General features: G+C 42.5%; 1 protein-coding gene across 3 annotated transcripts in view; it reads left to right on the top strand.

Moving 5' to 3' along the window:
• The window catches only part of PODN (podocan), a 35,714-nt gene that overhangs the window by 13,921 nt on the left and 4,291 nt on the right, over window positions 1–17,502 (top strand). For 2 of the 3 annotated variants that reach the window (XM_039483737.1, XM_039483736.1), the window contains exons 5-9: window positions 4,064–4,173; window positions 6,927–7,083; window positions 8,154–8,269; window positions 10,132–10,789; window positions 13,387–13,535. In XM_039483737.1, the coding sequence (XP_039339671.1) occupies window positions 4,064–4,173; window positions 6,927–7,083; window positions 8,154–8,269; window positions 10,132–10,789; window positions 13,387–13,535 (1,190 nt within the window). Of the gene's footprint in view, window positions 1–4,063; window positions 4,174–6,926; window positions 7,084–8,153; window positions 8,270–10,131; window positions 10,790–13,386; window positions 13,536–17,044; window positions 17,149–17,502 lie in introns of all 3 variants that reach the window. The other variant, XM_039483739.1, reaches the window with a different exon arrangement.

The raw sequence follows: 17,502 nt of genomic DNA, 5'->3' as shown, positions 1-17,502 counted from the left end.
CTCTGCAGGAGCAGATACAGTAAATAGCTCTCAAGACAAACTTGCTATTGTTGGATAATTGAGGTTCCTGCAGGGAGTGTCTGTTTTGTTTTTTTTTCCTCCCTAGTTGGCAATACCTGAAATGCAAAACACACACTTGGATTGATCATTTGTAATATCTGTCATGGCAGGTGAGAGAAAGGACAGTGATGTTCTCTCAGCTGGTCACATTACCATTTCTAGTAAGAGAATGGGATTTCCATTTGGAGATATTTTCTGTAATTTTCAACAGGCTTCTACCCACCTGAGGTGGATGAAACTATAACTTGTCAAACATCAGAGTAACTTGTTTATAGGCTTTTGAGAGCAGCCATGTTTTTCTGATGTCTGCCTCGTATCAAGAGGATGGAAGGCAGAGGGGTGAAGAGAAGGTAAATCTGATATTGACACTTCTGTCCAATGGAGTTCCTGGAAACCTACACAAATCCTGGTGCTCCTCAACCATCTCTTGGCGCTTGGTGAACGCGCACACACAAAACAGTTCATCCAGTTATAAAAGCCAATGAGTGAAAGTTCTAACACTGGGCCAGTTGTTGTGTCAGTTCTATCATTATTGTACCCGTTCCTTCAGCTCCTGCTATGTAGATTAAGAAAGGGCTGTCTGCTTCTGTCTGCTAAATCTGAGCATGCCTTCTTACATCTGAAATCTGCCTGACCAGCAGCAGGTGTCCAACCCCAGATAGTTGATACAAGCTGGTCCTGGAAGAGGAAGAGATGCCGAGAAAAGGATCTGAGCAGCTGAATCAATCAATTCTTTCTTTCTTTGTTTCTTTCTTAGGCCTCGTCTACACTGGGGGGTGGAATCGATCTAAGATACACAACTTCAGCTATGAGAATAGAGTAGCTGAAGTCGACGTATTTTAGATTGAATTAAAATTACTTACTTCGTGTCCTCGCGGCACTGGATTGACGGCCACGACTCCCCCATTGACTTTGCTTCTGCCTTTCACACTGCTGGAGTTCAGCAATCGACAGGAGAGCAATCGGGGATCGATTTATTGTGTCTACACTATACACAATAAATCGATTCCCGATAGATCGATCACTACCTGCTGATCCAGCGGGTAGTGTAGACGTGCCCTTAGAAAGAGCAAAACACCTCCTCTGCATTTTCTTTCTCTGTGGTTTTCAGTGATTCTGTTTCTCTGAGTGTCCCACAGGGCTGTCCAGGGCTGTTGTGTGTTTCATATATCTGCTTTGACCCAGGTGACAATGTATGCAGACAGGAAAGCTTGAACCTGGATGGAAGTGATTAATTGCATCTATGAGTGATTTCCTGTGTCTGATTTCTGTGTATTATGCCATGGTAGAGAATGTTGCCTAATGACACATTTCCAGAGCTTCTTGATCAGGCTTGTTAGTATTAACCCACTCCCATGAGATTACATCTCCCAGCTCAGCAAGTACAGCATGTACCCATGAGTACGTCTAAAGCTAAAGGCAACGTGGTGTCAGTGCTGATCATTGGTAAAATGCCTCTAATTTCCACCCATTATTTCTGGTGGTGAGAAAGCTTCACAGGGGATAAATGATTTGGGGAAATGGCTCTTGTTGCTTGATTTGGGTCCATCAGACATTTTCAGGCAGCCTAAGGAGGGAATTACTGACACAGGAGAGAAAGAGACAAATAAATGAAACTTATTTTTGGTTTAAAAATAAAAGTCTGAATTACATGTCTGGTGAACTACAAGGTGATAGAAACACTACTCTGCCAAGTGCATGCTTGACATACCAGCAGAAAGAGAAGCTTGATACTCTTCAGCTATTCATTTATTTAAGAAGTTAGGCCAAGCTATTCTCCATTAAAATCTCTGTTTTTCCCCAACGTGATGATGATAATGAAGTGTTAACAATAATAATAGGAGGAATGACTTAAAAAAGAATTACTGACATTCCTTTATGTGGAGTCTTATTGTGTCTTGCCTGCTCTATAGGCCTGACTCTCCCTTCACTTACATCACTATAAATCATGAATAGGACCATTGAAGTTTACGGAGTAACACTGTTGTAAAACCTGTGTGAAAGGAGGATTTATAGATTCAAAGTATTTAAGGCCAGAAGAGACCATTATAATCAGGTAGTCTGACCTCCTGCATAATGCAGACCATAGAATTTCACCAAGTGATGTCTGTATCTAGTCCACAACTTCTAGTTCTATTCTCCAGAACATATCTTTTTAGAAAGACGTCCAATCTTGATTAAAGGTGACAGAGAATCTATCACACTCCAGGTAAATTGTTCTAATGATTAATTACCTTCACTTAAAAAATGTGCACCTAATTTCTGATCTGAACTGTCTAGCTTCAGCTTCCAGCCATTGGATCTTGTTATACCTTTGTCAGCTAGATTAAAGAGCCCTCTACTATCAGAAATATTTTCATCATACAAGTACTTACCGATTGTGATCAAGTCACCTCTTAGCCTTCTCTTGGATAAACTAAAATAGATTGAGCTTCTTTAGTCTCTCCTTGTAAAGCACGTTATCTAGACCTGGAACCATTCTTGTAGCTCTTTCCTGAACCCTTTCCAGTTTGTCAACATCCTTTTTTAAAAATAAACTGGCACAGTATTCCAGTAATTATCTTCCTAATGATGCATACAGTACTGAAAACATCTTCCTATTTTTACTAGATATTCCCCTGCTTATACATCCAAAGATTGCATCTGTTCTCTTTACCACAGCACTGCTCTAGGTGATCATGCCTTGAGTCATCTTGTCACCTTGAACCCGATGTTATTTTGAGTTGCTGCTTTCCAAAATACAGACCTCCTAAAAGTGTGACCTGTATTATTGGTTCCTAATTGTACAACCTTGACTTTAGCTACTATTCAGTAAAGTCATTTTACCACATGATCCAGATCACTCAGTAGAAATGGGAGTACTTGTGGCACCTTAAAGACTAACAAATTTATTTAAGCATGAGCTTTCGTGAGCTGCAGCTCACTTCTTCGGATGCATAGAATGGAACACACAGACAGGGGATATTTATACATACAGAGAACATGAAAAGGTGGAAGTATGCATACCAACAGGCAGAGTCTAATCAATTGAGATGAGCTATCGTTAGCCTGTTGGTATGCATACTTCCACCTTTTCATGTTCTCTGTATGTATAAATATCCCCTGTCTGTGTGTTCCATTCTATGCATCCGAAGAAGTGAGCTGTAGCTCACGAAAGCTCATGCTTAAATAAATTTGTTAGTCTTTAAGGTGCCACAAGTACTCCTGTTTTTTGTGTGGATACAGACTAACACGGCTGCTACTCTGAAACCTGTCAGTAGAAATGATTTATCCTAATCTTTTACCACTCCACCAATTTTTGTCATCTGAAAACTTTACCAGCAATGTTTTTTTCCAGATAATTGATAAAGATATTGAATAGCGCTAGGCCAAGAAGAGACTCAAGCTCTGTATCTGTCTTGTTTGGATGATAAGATCTTTGGGAAAAGAACACTGTATTTTGTTTCCAATACACTGTCTGTGTTTAACAAATAAGATGTAATTCTTAATACGCATCAGATATTTGCTTTTGTGCCGATATTATATTCTGCTGTGTTTGGGAAAAAAACACCCCGATAACCTGCATCCTGTTTTGAAGAGATTGTCAAACATGCATGGGACTTTGGAACTAAAGTGTGGAGTAACCACCACGTGAGTCACTTTCACATGAGAGTCTGGCAGTGAGGGCATTATGCTGGTTTTTTTTTTAATTTTGGCATAGTATTTCACAGGAATTATAACCATAACATGAAATGTATTTACTCTCTGAACCCTTGATTTCTTCCAATCAAAATAAAACCCATCCAAACATTTTGAAGCAAAAGTCTAGCTCCTTCCTGTAGAGATGATTTAGTAAGGACAGAAATCCTCACTGTTTTTAACGAGACCACTTGGACTCTGTCATTTACTGTTGCTTCTTCAAAGTAAATAGCCTGCAAATATTCTGTTGCTAACCCAATACTGGTGGTTAAAGCATTCATTGCATCTAACTGGCTTCCTCTCCCCCACAATATTTGTTTTTCAGCTAACTCTGGCTCCGAAATTCCTACCAAATACCTTGATCAGTGCAGATTTTGCAGCCAATTACATCACAAAGATTTACGGGCTCACGTTCGGACAGAAGCCAAACCTGAGGTAAGGGATCGAGAAGTGAAAGGAGGAGTATGTTCTGTCACTGCTTAGTGCAAATGGGTTGGTAGGAAGAACTGATTATTTAGATTGTTTACCAAAACCATTTTTGGCCTGGAGATCACTTTTGGAGGAGGAGGATTGTTTATGTTACCGAGGGGACCAAAACCACTCTCAGATGGATGCATTCTAGTGGCTTTTGCTGGACATCACACAAATATACACACACAACATTTTTAATAAACACGTCTTCTAAATCTTTTTTGTTTATCTGTTCTGAGTGGCAAGGAGCAACACTGATTAAACAACTCAGTGACTAACTGGTCAAATATTCCCAACTCCATTTTAGTTCCTTCACTGAAAGGCTGCGATCAAGCTGAGACACTAATGCTGTTGCTGATGATGCAACAGGATTGGATTCAACAGTACTTACCAACCCCCATCAGTACTTCGACCTTGTGTGGCCGATTCTCTAGGCACCACCGCTATTCTTCAGTGATGATTTTCTAGGCTGGACCCCAGTGCAGTGCCACAGACCACCTTCATTTCACAAACCTGCTGTGAAATGTGGTCTGCTCCACAGAAGTTTTACCTAGTCTAGTCTAATCTATTGATACAGACTCCATTACTGCAGTAACCATTGCAAGAGCATCCCGAGCTCCACTGCTGGTTACAACGTGCACACTTGAATTGTATGTGGCTAGCGCTGGCTGGCACAGTTGAGCCTGCAGGGTCTAATCCTGCAATATGCGGAGAGCCCTCAATTTCCACTGACTTCAGGGGGAGTTGCATTAGCTCAGTACCTTCTCGGCTCTTAGTCTGGTAAGCCTTACAGGTACCTGAAAAGGTTGGGTCAGTCACTCATCTTGAGTGATATTTCATCATGACTGCACCTGAGCTTATGCATGTGCCTTCCTTTCAAACCCTGAATTACAGAAGCTGCTGAGTTCCTGTATCACATTAAGTAGCTGGGCTCTTTCTGAAGTGAGTTTCACAAGTTCTCCCGTAGCAACCATTGTTTAATACAGAATAGCAGCCCGTTGTTTCCTGAGCTGGATGGATACAACATCTTAACTCACAAATTCAGTTGCTGTACTCCCCCCTCCCCACCCCCCCAGTAAAGTATGTACTTTCAGGCTCTGCTGACTTGGAACGATAGGTTTTTAGAAAGGCAAATATTTGTCAGTTAAAAGCATAGCTGACCATACAGAGTGAATCATATCCTTCCCTGTGATTCTCTGCTCATGGAGCTGTTGTGTTTCTATGTTGAGTCCAAAAAATCTCTCCAGATCACCTCCACAATCACAACAAAATCCTAAAACAAGTTAGAAAATCTTTTCAGTCCCTACCTTGGAAGTGGTTCCCTATCATACTGTTAATCTGCCACCAGGATTTTAGCCACAATGACTCCTGCAGCACATGCAGAAACAAAGGGACTACAGAAGTGGGAGTAGTCACCCATTGTTTATGACAGTGGGTTTTTGTTTGGACCTGATTCTCCTCTGACTTGCATAGGTGTAAATCGGGAGTGGCTCCATTGACATCACTGTCATTGCACAGCTATAAAAACTGTGTAAGAAAGGAGGTTAAGGCTCTGTTTCCTTTTCCCCTCGCTCTGAGATAGAACTGTTTTCCTCTTATCTGATAAGGACTTCCTGGGACGAATTTACCTAGGGATGGGGGCTAACTGGTGCAGAGGGAAATAAAAAACATATTTCCCCAAACCTTCACCTTAAGTTTAAAAGTCTTAGACTGGTTAAGCCTATTCTTTCATCTGCATAGTGGTCTCTGCACTCCTGAGTTCTAGGAGCAGAAATTCTGAAATAGCAACATAGAAGGTATTCTTGTATTATTTCCCGCCTTCGTGGAAGCAGAAAGAATGGAAATCTCCTCAGATGACCAATCCTCGAGATTTATAGCCCAACTGTGCAAACTCAAGGTTGGGATGTGCTTTAAAGCAGGGGTTCTCAACCTTTTTCTGTCTGAGGCCCCCATCCAACATGTTATAAAAACTCCACGGCCCAGCAGTGCCACAACTCTTTTCCTGCATATAATAGCCAGGGCTAGCAAGCAGGGCCGTTGCGTGGAGCCCCACACCACAGGGGGCACTGTGAAGCTAAGTTGCTCAGGCTTTAACTTCAGCCCCAGGCGGTGGGGCTTGGTGCCCTGGGCTGCAGCCCTGTGTGGCAAGACTTCAGCTTTCTGCCTTGGGCCCCAGCGATTCTAACACCGGCTGTGCTTGGCAGACCCCCTGAAACCTGCTCGTGGACCCCTGGTTGAGAACCACTGCTTTAGACTAGAACCCAAACTTTGGGTATGTCTCTGAACCAAATCCAAACGCTCAACTTTCTGAGGTTTGCCCATTGCTCCAATAGATTCTCTTTGCCTTATGGCCAAACACTGAGCTGGGCTCAAGCTGCTAAATTCAGATCCCGATTTCAAACATACCCAAGTCTTGCCATGTACAGATTCCAGGCTTTGTCTCAGCCTGTTAAAGATGGGGCGATTCATAAAATACAGATCCAGATCCAGGTTTGGATTTTGAACATTCCACCACTCAGAGACTGCTTGGGGCCAGTATTGTGGTTTGAGCACACCTGTTTTATACTTGGCAGAATAAGTGATACATTAAAAAATGAACATCTGTATCTTAAGACAAGGAAGAAGATAGACTGAGGTGTAGATTTCAGAAGGCTGTATTGGGTAAGAGAGGAAAGCAGACCATACTGCCTAATTCAGTCTCTCTCTCTTTCTGGTAGATCTGTGTATCTTCACAACAATAAACTTTCAGATGCGGGGTTACCTGATAATATGTTCAATGGCTCTAATAATGTGGAGATATTGATTATGTCCAGCAATTTCCTGAAGTATGTTCCAAAGAACCTGCCTCCAGCACTATATAAACTACACTTAAAGGTAATGGAACCAACTTTGTGTATTCTCTTACATCTGGGATGCAGTTCTCTGTGTGTCTGAGATTTAAACTGCAGAGGCAGGCCCATTGTTAGATTGCGCCTGCTAGGTTTGGGCTGAACTAAAAGCAAGCCAATCTCCCCTGTACATACAAGTTTACTGGCATGAGAAGTGATGGCTGTTCTGCAGAGCAACAAGCTGTTTGCCTAGATCAGGGGTAGGCAACCTATGGCACGCGTGCCGAAGGCGGCACGCAAGCTGATTTTCAGTGGCACTCACACTGCCCGGGTCCTGGCCACCGGTCAGGGGGGCTCTGCATTTTAATTTAATTTTAAATGGAGCTTCTTAAACATTTTAAAAACCTTATTTACTTTACATACAACAATAGTTTAGTTATATATTATAAACTTATAGAAAAAGACCTTCTAAAAAGTTAAAATGTATGACTGGCACGCAAAACCTTAAATTAGGGTGAATAAATGAAGACTCGGCACAGCACTTCTCAAAGGTTGCCGACCCCTGGCCAAGATCAAAATTCCTTTTTTTTTCTATTTCCAAGGGAATTTATTGCTGCTGGCTGGCTGGCAGCCTTGCATGTCTCAATCCTGAGTGTAGCCAAACACCAGGCAGTCCTTGGACAGAGAGAGTGCACATTTTGTCATGCTGTCCTTACGTGTTGGAATCACACACGGGGCAGATAAGGGATGAGATGAGAGGGCAGATAAGTTCCTAAGGCCAATCGGTCTTTGTCCTCTTTGCTGTACAGTAAGTAGGGCCCTGTTACTGGGCCAAATCCTGCAATTCTCTTACTCTGTCCTCAGCCAAAACTCTTGGGGAATGGTGCCAGAAGAGTGAGTGAGAAAGGACTGCAGGATTTGGCCTACTGTTTGGATATACGTCTCTCACAGCCTGATAACATCCCCATGTAATATATCATATGCTAGTCCAACTGATTTTTTATTGCTTCTTATGCCCACAGACATGAGGCCTATGATGCTAGCTGCTCAGAGTTGTGCCTGACTGTTCTAGACTCAGATAGTCTCAGACTAATAATGCTCTTTCTGTGTCTATAGAACAACAAACTGGAAAAGATTCCCAAAGGAGCCTTCAATGATCTTTCGGGCCTTCGAGAGCTGTATTTGCAGAACAACTACTTGACTAATGAAGGGATGGACAATGAAACCTTCTGGTGAGACTCTGCTCTTTAAATTTGGCTATTTTTTCTTTACATGTACAAGAAGGTACAAGGTTTCTATTATAAAATGTGTCATTTTATTTACTGGGTCTATATGAAAAGGCCTTAATTTAGGTGCTGCCACCCAAATGCAAACATATTGGTGAACAGTTTGAACTGGTATCAGACAGTGTCTTTAAACAAAGGACACCAATGATCCTAGCTCCCTGGTAGCTACAGGCCCAATCATGCAAAATCCCAGGTGCCTATTGGGAGAGGCCTAGAGTCATGCTGAAGTCAGTAAAAGTTTAGGGCTCCACTCCTGTTGAAACCAACAGGAAGTGAGATCACACAGCGCTTTTCATGATCAGATCCAAGTGCAGTTTTCTGGACATTAAGGCTAGATCTTCAGCTCTGCTGATTCTCCTTTGTGCTGCTCTCACAGTGCAAAACGGACTTGAAAACTGCCCTAATTATGCAGTTCAGGATTACCCTGGCATGGGGCTACCCCAGTGTGGGAGGAAAGCTGGAGAATGATGTGCTTTGATACTTCCCAGAAGTAAAATGGCCCCTAAGAGTTTTTTACAAGATGGTGCAATTTAAAATAGCCCTTTGGCTTCTCTATGCTGTGCTATGGGTAGACTGAGACTCTTGGGATCAGTGTGTCAGAAAGCTACCTTTGCCTTCCCAGTTGTGTGGAGTACTTGACTGGCTGTACCTGAGGATCTGACTCATGGTACCTGTCCTGCCCATTACTTGCTATGTACTCTACAAACCTGTCAGATTATGAAGAAAGGAAAATGCAACAACCCCTTTATTCTTCCGCCACTATTTAGCATCCTCACAATTGCATAGTAATTTATCTGTGGGTTTGCTATTTTTATCTCTAGAATAATGTAGTGTGTAACATTTCTGATGAGGTTGGATGAGCACAGCACAATCACTCCAGCTAAGCCACAGATCACCTTTCGCAGTGGAGATGGGGTTTGATCTTTTGCACTCAGTGGTCAATGAAGATTGCACTACATAAATCCATATTTCCTGGGATATACATTGCCATACAGATTATATGAGTATACTGTCTGACTTGAAGCTATCCCGTTCCAGAAATGTCTGCCTTGAAACACAGAGCTGGGAAATAATACCACTTATCTGCATCCATTTGTTATAAGTGGCTGCACTGAAGATTTGCTTTAGCTACAACTGAGTCCTTAGAATCTAGTTTGAATAGTTTACACAAAGCAGATCTGGCTTTGAATCACTTCCATAATACTAGGAGGTCACGAGAAGTTCATAATCTTGGCATAGGCCTCTGAGCTTATGTTTCCCCCTTTGGTGAGAACAATTCAGCATCATCTCAAAGTCAAAACTTGTTTTTTTAGTGTGAAAAATACCCTTTTATTTGAAATGAGAGACACGAGTTAGTGTCGATTGTGATGTAGTCATTTTAAACAGACAGCAGAACTTTTAAATTGTAATGGTCTTTCTACTGCATCTCTACCCGTCTTTCTGGTGGCATGCAATAACTTTGATCATTCGGCTGTAGCATTTTGTATGTGGTGTTAACAGAGAGAACTACCAAGCTGAAAGGCAGATCTCAGCTCCCTGGCAGATGCTTATGGAATCCAGCCCGCTCTCCTGCAAGTGTAGTAGGTGCTTGATGGCACTGGATATCCCCTAGTGGCCAGTTAGGAACTATATATTCTGCTGTCCCCACCAGGGATACAACATCAAGGACAGTAAGGGAAGTAGCAGGGTGGCCAGGATGGAGGGGGAGAAAGTCTTTTAAAAAGGGGATAAATCCCCCCAGGGAGACAGATTATTGTTTCACTTGGCAGTATGTAAATGGAGAATGTTTTCTTTCCTGCTTTCCCAAGGAAACTATCCAGCCTTGAATATCTAGATTTGTCCAGCAATAACCTTTCACAAATCCCGAGTGGCTTACCTCGAAACATCGTCCTCCTTCACCTGGAGAAGAATGCAATTAAGACGATTGGCAGGGACGTCTTGATCCAAATTAGAAACCTTGAGTACCTTCTACTTCACAACAACAAATTAAAAGCCCGAGGGATCCACCCGCTAGCCTTCCAGGGTTTGAAGAAGCTGCACACTGTCCACTTGTACAACAATATGCTGGAAAGGATTCCCAGCGGGCTACCTCGGCGAGTGAAGACACTTATGATACTTCACAACCAGATCTCTGAGATTAACAGGAATGACTTTGCTACCACTTACTTACTGGAGGAGCTAAACTTGAGTTACAATAAGATCACAAGTCCTCAGATCCATCGGGAGGCCTTCCGCAAGCTGAGACTGCTGAAGTCCTTGGATCTTTCCGGGAACAATCTCCACATGCTGCCCTTCGGCTTTCCAAAGAACTTGCAGATTCTGAAACTGAAGGAGAACGACATAAGCATCATTCCAAGAAGAGCCCTGGCAGGAATGACAAAGCTGCAGGAGCTCTATTTGAGCAACAATAAACTGAAAGTCAATTCCATTCACAGGGGAGCATGGAGGGAACTCAGCAGTCTCCAGGTAGAAACACCACCTTCTCTATTGTATTGATAATACGGATGTCCCTTCCTTATTTGCTTAGTATAATTCAGTGAGCATTAATGGTAGGTTCAGATTGGCCTTTATTTTCTAGGCCTGCACATTAAGTGCAGGACAGTGTAGAAAGGGGACATTATCTGATTTTAAAAGACTTGTGGCAGAGTTGTCCTCCTAAATAGAAAGACAGCCGCCTTTGTACTGTTATCAGAGGAAACATAAGGATTTCTTTGGTCCTGGACTCTGAAGCTGTGTTCTATTTTCAACTGGATATTAATGACTCATGCAGCTAAAACTCCAGATGCCGCCATACAAATGCCACTCTCCACCCACAAGGGTTTTAAATAAGCTTTATTGTGTAGAGTCCTGAAGGGAGGGACACTGGGAGGCAAGGAGTGCATAAACAAAACAAGCTAATGCACAAAACATCCATAGCAGCTTACAGTCAGACAGGACAAGCTGTAGGATTTAGCAGCTCAGCTGGGTAAGGCACCTGGATAGCAGTTAGGAGGCCTGGATTCAATCAACTGCCTGTCCTTTAGTTAATTGTCAGGGAAAGTTGAATAGAAACATAAGGCAGGCAGGAACAATCACATTTGGGCTATGCAAAATGATCTTGCAGTTGTGTCGGTAGCTGAAGGATTTGTCTGCATTTCCTTTTAGGCAAGAGCCTGATTCCCTACATTAAAGAGTATTGCTCTTGTCATATGGCAAACATCCACTGTACCTACATTAATGCACTGTAAGGAGGGAGCTTTTGTATCTGAAAGCAGCACAGGGATAAGAGATGCAGAGCATATGTGATGCTGGTTATCAGCATAAGGGCTTCAGACATGCCAAGAATTTTGATTTGTACAGCAGTTCATCTCATGTTAGTTCTGCCCTTGAAGTCTGTGGAGAAAATGGTGCATCAGATTTCAGGTGGTATAAATTGGCATAACTCCATTGAAATTAATGGAGCAATGCCAGTTTATACTAGGTGAGGCCCTGGCCTATGATTTTTATCATACCTTTTTAATTGTCTTGTCAACTTGGTGCTTTTAATGAAGGCAGGTAACCTAAAGTGTGACTCACTGTATGTTTATATTTCAAAGCTGGTTAGTTCAAAGATGGAATTTAGTTTTGAAGGATGATGTTACCAATGAAGATTACAGATGGTGGGATTCTTTCACTGTAGTACTAAAGACATTTATCCATCCTAACCCATCTGTTTTCAAACCAAACCAAATGGTCTTAAGATTTTGGAAGCTTTAATTATTAAGAAGACATAAGCTTCTGTTATCTAGGGGTCTGATTCACTACAACATAACTCTGGTTTGACGCCACTGTCACACCACTGAAATTAGTGTCAAGCCAGAGTAATGCAGAGTCCAGCTGTACCCTACTACATTGTAAACTCTGGTCAAGAAAAATGACATTACTATAACAGACCCGTTTTTTTCTTCAAGTAGCCTCTAAGGACACTACTTAATGTGGCATTTGGCACATTGCATTTTTTTCAGTGGCTTTATTACTTTGTTATTTCTCTTACAGCATACAGTAATTTATACTTCATTAAGGGGTTGACCCTGCAGTTCTTACATGAGTAGTCCTATTGTGGCAGGTTTGACAAATTATAGCTGAGTAAGGCCCCGATCCTGCAAATACTTATCCACATGCTTCACTTTGCACATGTGACTATTCCCACTGAAGTCAATGAGCAAAGTTAAGCAAGTTTGGGGCCTAAATCCAGAATGAATGTACTGAAGTCACTGGAATTCCAGATTTGCAGTAATGTAACACACAGCAGTGGCCAGATATTATGGCGATTGGTGCTACACAAATATATCTTTGTTTCTCCAACTCCCTATCTTTCGGCCCATTTCTTTCTGTAAGACTACACATGTGAGTAAGGGTTGTGGCATCAGGCCCTAGCTAATAGCTAACACATTGGTCTGAAAAGTAACTTTGAAAGTAACATTTGAAAAGTAACTTTAATCAATGAAGTGTTTGAGAGAATATCATCCAAGGAGTTCTATGCATAATTGAAACCCAGTATGTTTTTCATTCATTTACAAACAGGCCTGGACTAACACATGGGGATAGGGATAGAGAAATGTAGGTGCCCTTAAAGAAAGCAGCATGATCTTTGATGTGATACTGCTAGATTAAATAGCATTGTGGGAGGACAGGACCCCCTACAGCTTTGGCTGCCCAGAATCCTCCTGGCCACATTGATCTTGACGTGAAACGAGGTTCGAAACCATAAAAATCCCTCTACCTTGAACTGAAACTGAACCTTTTTACAGGGTTGAAAATGCTGACACACACACACTCACTCACTCACTCTTTCTCTCTCTCTCCCCCCCCCCCCCCTCTTTTTCAGGTGATTTCCTACTCAGATAGTCAGACCCAGTAATCTGGGATAGGTTTTGCACATGTACCTAACTTCTGGATGGTTACCCATAGTGATAGCTATCAATACCCATCCTTTTGAGATTCCCACATCATGATCTGGTTCACCAGTAATGAAATGTGGTTGGTGCTGCTGCTGTCTACACTCATCTCTTCAGTTAACCCCTGGCTTTGACTCTTCCTTTCAGCTATTAGATATGGGTGGCAATCAGCTGATTTCTATTCCATCGGACCTGCCAGGATCCCTAGAATATCTATATCTCCAGAACAACAAGATCACCATGGTATCAGAGAATGCCTTTGAATCCACACCCAACATAAAGGGAATTTTCCTCAGGTAAGGGCATTTTCTACTTTGAGTCTGCACACAGGATAGTTTGCTATATTCTCTTTTGTGATTGCTTGCTTCGGGGGTCCTAGCTTCTCCTATGGGCAACTTGATCGTACAGCAATCCAGGGTGCAGCTAGGTTTATATGCAGTAAGAGGTCATGTGTGCACCTCATACACTCACTGCTTTGAGTGCTGCATCCTTTTAAATTTCAGTGTTTATAAGAATGGGTCAGGCAGACGGATTAGAGAGACTGTAGGATGTCAGTATACGTGTTTGTCCTGTGCCCAGATATAGCCAAGAACTACAAGTTTGGAAGGTCTAATTTTAACTCAGTCAGCCTTGCCACTGATTTTCAGTCCTGAATTTCTATAGTATCGCAAATAGAAGCTTGTTAGTGGTTTGGGGGCATGCCTGACTATAACTTTACACAATGTGTGTGTTGCACTGGTAGTTTGGTGGGGAAGGAGTGAGCCCATGATATGATTATGATCATGGGTGGCATAGGGCGATTGGCCTGGCCCTCTTAGAGGGAGTGGGATCCAGTGAACCTGGATTGATTACCTGCTGCCCAGTTGAATTTAAGGGGAGATATCTTGGCCTTATAAAGTGGGAGACAGCTGTGGGTTGGCAGATTCCTGCAGACACTGCAGGGATTACAAAGGCTCCTGCAGGACCCTATGTGAGCAATGAGAAAACACGAGTGGGGAAGGTCTGTGGAGAAGGCCATACTCCAGGTATGGGGTGCTGAGAGAGCAGGAAGACAGAGACCCACAGGGAGAAGGGACTATGTGACCAGCTTAGCACTGGGGCAAAAGAAATAAACTGTAAAGAGAGGACAGACCCTCAGCGAGGCGGGGCTGGGCCCAGCTGAAACTGGGATGAAGACTTTGTAGGTTTGAGTTCTATTTCGAATGACTTTGTGCAGCACTTAATGAATTGGACCCCAGAAGGAGAATGCTCTGAATATATGGGCCATGTGGACTTTTAAAGGGGCCCTGAGCGAAGGGGAAATTGAAGCAGACTTTGCAGAGGCACCTCTGGCCACCAGGAGGCAACTTGGGAGTGGCTGACAGTTTGACAATTGATCTCTGTAGTATTGCAGACTGATTGTTCTAGTCCTGATGTTGGGTAATTACTGATTTTCAATTTGAAAGTGCCCTGCAGATCTTTTGGGAAGGAGCATTTTCAATCCTGTCCCAAAAAACTGACTCTGATTTCTATTATATGGTGGTGTAGCTGTGTTGGTCCCAGATTATTAGAGAGACAAGATGGGTGAGGAAATATCTTTTATTGGACCAACTTCTGTTGGTGAGAGAGACAAATTTTCAAGCTTACACAGAGCTCTTCTTCAGCCCAGATCTGAGGAAGAGCTCTGTGTAGCTCGAAAGTTTGTGTCTCATACCAACTAGGTTTGCTACCTTTCTAATGGCTGGTAACTGGACCCCTGAGGCCCCGCCCCCTGCTCCGCCCTTTCCTCTCAAGACTGCACCCCTGTCACTCGCTGGATCATCTCCACCCTCCATCTCCCCTTCCAGCTGGGCTCCCTCTGCTCTGGGGCTGGGATGAGAGCTGCTGCAGCCTGACAAGAAGCCTGCCTACAGGTAGAAGGTGGCCCTGGCTGAGCAGGGGCTAGTATCAGTTAATGACACCACGCCTCCTCCCACCCTGCGGTAACCGGACTTTTGGTGTCTGGTCAGTACATCTGACAGGACACTGCCAAGTCCCCTTTTCGACCAAACTTTCCGGTCAAAAACCGGGCACCTGGCAACCCTATCACCAACAGAAGATGGTCCAGTAAAAGTTATTATCTCACCCGCCGTGCCTCTCCGATTTCTAATCTCTCTCATAAGTCTAAACAATCTATAGGGCAGAGGAAACACATAATACCATACATTTGTTCAGCTCCTCGCTCTAGTCATTATCGTTGCTACGGAGGTGAGGGGAGACCCCCAAACCAGCATGCCATGCTTGCTGGAGACGAGATCTCTTACCATTGGTAACAATCAGCAATATTACAGCAAATCTTTTCAACGTGGCCGTTTGTGCACTTTGTGCGAAACGTGGGGCCACATTCTCAAGTGTGCTATGGCCACTTTACACAGTTCAGGCAGCACAAATGCCCCAAATCACACACAAGTGGCAGGGCCATGCAGACATATCCCCCACTACCATTGTCCTGCACTGAACAGAACTTGCCTGCAGAAGAGTGACCTGGAATGTAGGGATAGAAACCTAAAGTTTCAAACTAGTTCATGGCCTTTTATTCAGAATTTCAAGTTAATTAAGGACAGAGACTAGAACTGGGTGAAACGTTCAAAATGAAAAGTGAAACTCATCAGCTTTCAATGCAAACCCCAAACTTGGGCCAAGTTCACTCACTTCTATAAACTTTTCAATGAGTACGTTTCATACACGCCTGGGACAATTTATTATGTTTCCCGAGCTCTGTTCAAATTCAAAACTCATGAGCATGAAAAGCCCTACAAACAAAGAGGTCTCAGTTTCCCACAGCGCTGACAGAGACTTAATATTTTCCCATCCTTTTGGCTCAGGAAAAGATTGCTGCTTTGCTTTGTAAATCACTGCAAACCTTTAGATATTGATGTCTATCCAGGATGCAATTTAGATTAAATAGCATTGAACTAGAAACTCCACCAGATGAAGAGTTTGTTTTTTAACTATATAATTGGTAGGTGTAATGGGCCACATACTCATCTCATCTATACTCAGCATAAATCCAAACAGTGGTGACTAACTTAAATGGAGTTACTCAGGATTTACACCAGCGCAAGTGAAATCAGTTTTTGGTCCAGTAAATGTATGGGTTTTTATTTTTCTAAGAGACTGATGTTAGCAATACTGCTCACAGGATTTATAAAACCCCTGGCTAGTATGGAATATTTGATTAATCTGATATTTTATCCCTGCAGTAACGTGTTCAAAAGCCTGGGATGTGCATGCCTCATGAGCTTTATACAGTCTGATCTTATTCCTTTACATGCAATTAAATTGCTTTGTGTAACCTACAGATTTGAATAATTCCTTCCTGGATAATTTGATTTGCTTACTATGCAATAATTTAAAAGTCTACTGTCTTTGAATCCAGCTGCTCAGGGTTCTGAGAATTTAGTGAGAACTTGGATGCAAATCAGAAGCCAAATTTATATAAAAATGAGTGTATATAAAACAAATACACTAAAATGTCTTGCTATAGTATTTAGTAGGAGGCCTTGTCAACCTAAGAGATATTTGTCAACAAGAAGCTGTTAGTCATCATGCTATTGTTTTACAATGGTATGATGACTAAGGGCTTCTTGTTGACAAATATATCTTAGGCTGACAAGGCCTCCTACTAAATACTATAGCATCTGGGAATATTTAAGAGACTACAGCAGTGACTACATTCAAGAGTGATGGGCCATGCAATAGACATGAAGGAGCCTTAAAAATACATATTAGTGCGTTTACATTGTTTACAGATTAACAATTGTTGCACTTTGTTGTGTTTCTGCAGGGAGCCTTTGATTCAGTATTTAAGGAGGAAAAAATCTAAAACTATCAACAGGTGTCCTTGAGTCTCATAGACAAGCACACTATATTTTGAGAGAGACATAGTAGGTGAGATAGTATCTTTTATTGGACAAATTTCTGTTGGTGGAAAGTACAAGCTTTCGAGCTTCATGGAGCTCTTCTTCGGGTCTGGGGAAGGAAACCAGAGTGTCTGAGCTAAATACAAATTGGGATGGAGTGTTAGGCACAAGGGTTTACTCACCCTGTAGGAGATCACTTAAAATGAACTGGGCAATTTAGGGTTAGGCAGTGTTGTGTGTTACAAATTGTTGTAATGAGCCATAAAACCAGCGTTTCCGAGTCTGTGGTTTTTAGTGTCCAGCAGAGTTATGAATCTAAGTTGCCAGGCTCATCTTTTGAATGTGTTGTGCGGGTTTCCTTTGGAGGACGAGTACTGAGAGG

Source organism: Mauremys reevesii, linkage group 8 (assembly GCF_016161935.1).
Source record: "Mauremys reevesii isolate NIE-2019 linkage group 8, ASM1616193v1, whole genome shotgun sequence".
NCBI lineage: Eukaryota > Metazoa > Chordata > Testudines > Geoemydidae > Mauremys > Mauremys reevesii.
This window is presented reverse-complemented; position numbering and strand designations above follow the sequence as displayed.